The following is a 1,403-nucleotide window of genomic DNA, read 5'->3' on the forward strand; positions in this document are numbered from 1 at the left end:
GGATGACATGCTGGACGGCCGGAGCGGAGTACTGGATACCAGCAGTCCTCAGGGTAGGGAACTGGTATGTGTACAGCAGGCCGGTCTTGCCAGCGACCACGCCGGCCAACACGAGCAGAACCTGTGGAAAAGGGGAGGGGCTAGAATAAAGGGAGAAAATGAATGGGAGAAGGAAGAAGGCGAAAGAAAGGGAACAGAACGACTGAAATTTACACCTAGGGAATGCGATGAGAAAATTTTGTCCTATACTGGAGCTGATTTTTTTCACCCACACACAAACACAATACACAACACACAAAAAGCAACAGATGCACACATACACACAGAAACACCTATAACTGCATGTGTAACTGTGTACACTCCTCAAAAAAATAATAAACGAATCGAGAAACAAGAAAGATCAACTTGTACTTACAATAACGAAATAAAAAGGGAAGGACCAGAGCTGGAAGCAACCGATCTCCAGCGACACAAATTCACGCGCTTGAGACACAAGCAGGCAAAAAACAGCGACAAAAAGCGACTTACCAGAGCCTTCATGATAGACGTAAACGCGACTGCGATTGCTGCAGGTGAAGTCCGGTTCTTATATACCCTCCTTCCCAGCTGGTGTTGGATGCCCAATGCCTTCCTCTTGCCTCGGGGTAGAGACCCGCTCGCCCCTCCCCGCCTCCGCATCCCGCGACACGCCCTGCGCTGTTACTGGGTGATTCCTCGCCGAGGCCTCCTTCCTTCGGGCGGAGAGGCGCCGGCGTGAGGCTCTCAGGGCGGGCGGCGGTGCTGGCTCGTCGCGTCTTGGCTCTTGCGTGGGCGTGGTCGAGGCAGACACGCAGTCTCTCATACATTTGCTGCTCGACGGCGCTCACAAAAATAAATGCAGTCACCCACAAGTATACACATTCCCAAACATATCGACACACCCACATCCATAAAAACTGCACACACCCACACCCAAAACATCCATCCTCTGTAACGCCTCCACCTCCACATGCACGCAACCAACACACAAGCACATGCAGAACGGCCTTCCCACGCACTAACAGCAACCCAGGACCCCATCACGCCCAACCCTTTGAATCCGCGAGGCCACCTGACCGGGACCTTTCCGACGAGGCCGCTAAACGCACTGGCTTTTACCTCTTTCCATTCATTCCTTCGAGGGGACTGCTGCACACTGTCCACAGAATCAAACGAAAACAAGTTAAAAATGAAAGAAAAAAAAAAAAACATTACAAATTACGAAGAAGGAACCTTGGCCGTGTGCAGATGCTCCCTTATGAAGCGCTGTTGGCATTTCGGTCTCTTTTTTTTCGGCATTTCTGGTCTCGCTCACCTTGAGGGCGGCATCCTCGCTCCGGGATCTTCGCGAATGACGGTCGTTTCGACATGCGGCGCCGGGCGAA

The 1,403-nt window shown here is 52.0% G+C and overlaps 1 protein-coding gene across 1 annotated transcript in view; it reads right to left on the reverse strand.

Moving 5' to 3' along the window:
- Positions 1-693, reverse strand: part of LOC138866721 (vitelline membrane protein Vm26Ab-like) — a 1,544-nt gene extending 851 nt beyond the window's left edge. The window contains exons 1-2 of the mRNA XM_070140162.1: positions 529-693; positions 1-121 (exon numbers count right to left, since the gene is read on the reverse strand). The exon at positions 1-121 is cut by the window's left edge and continues 851 nt beyond it. Of these exons, the coding sequence (XP_069996263.1) occupies positions 1-121; positions 529-678 (271 nt within the window). The 5' untranslated portion in view covers positions 679-693. The remainder of the gene's footprint in view (positions 122-528) is intronic.
- Between the last annotated feature and the right edge of the window lie 710 nt (positions 694-1,403).

Source organism: Penaeus vannamei, chromosome 26 (assembly GCF_042767895.1).
Source record: "Penaeus vannamei isolate JL-2024 chromosome 26, ASM4276789v1, whole genome shotgun sequence".
NCBI classification, from domain to species: domain Eukaryota; kingdom Metazoa; phylum Arthropoda; class Malacostraca; order Decapoda; family Penaeidae; genus Penaeus; species Penaeus vannamei.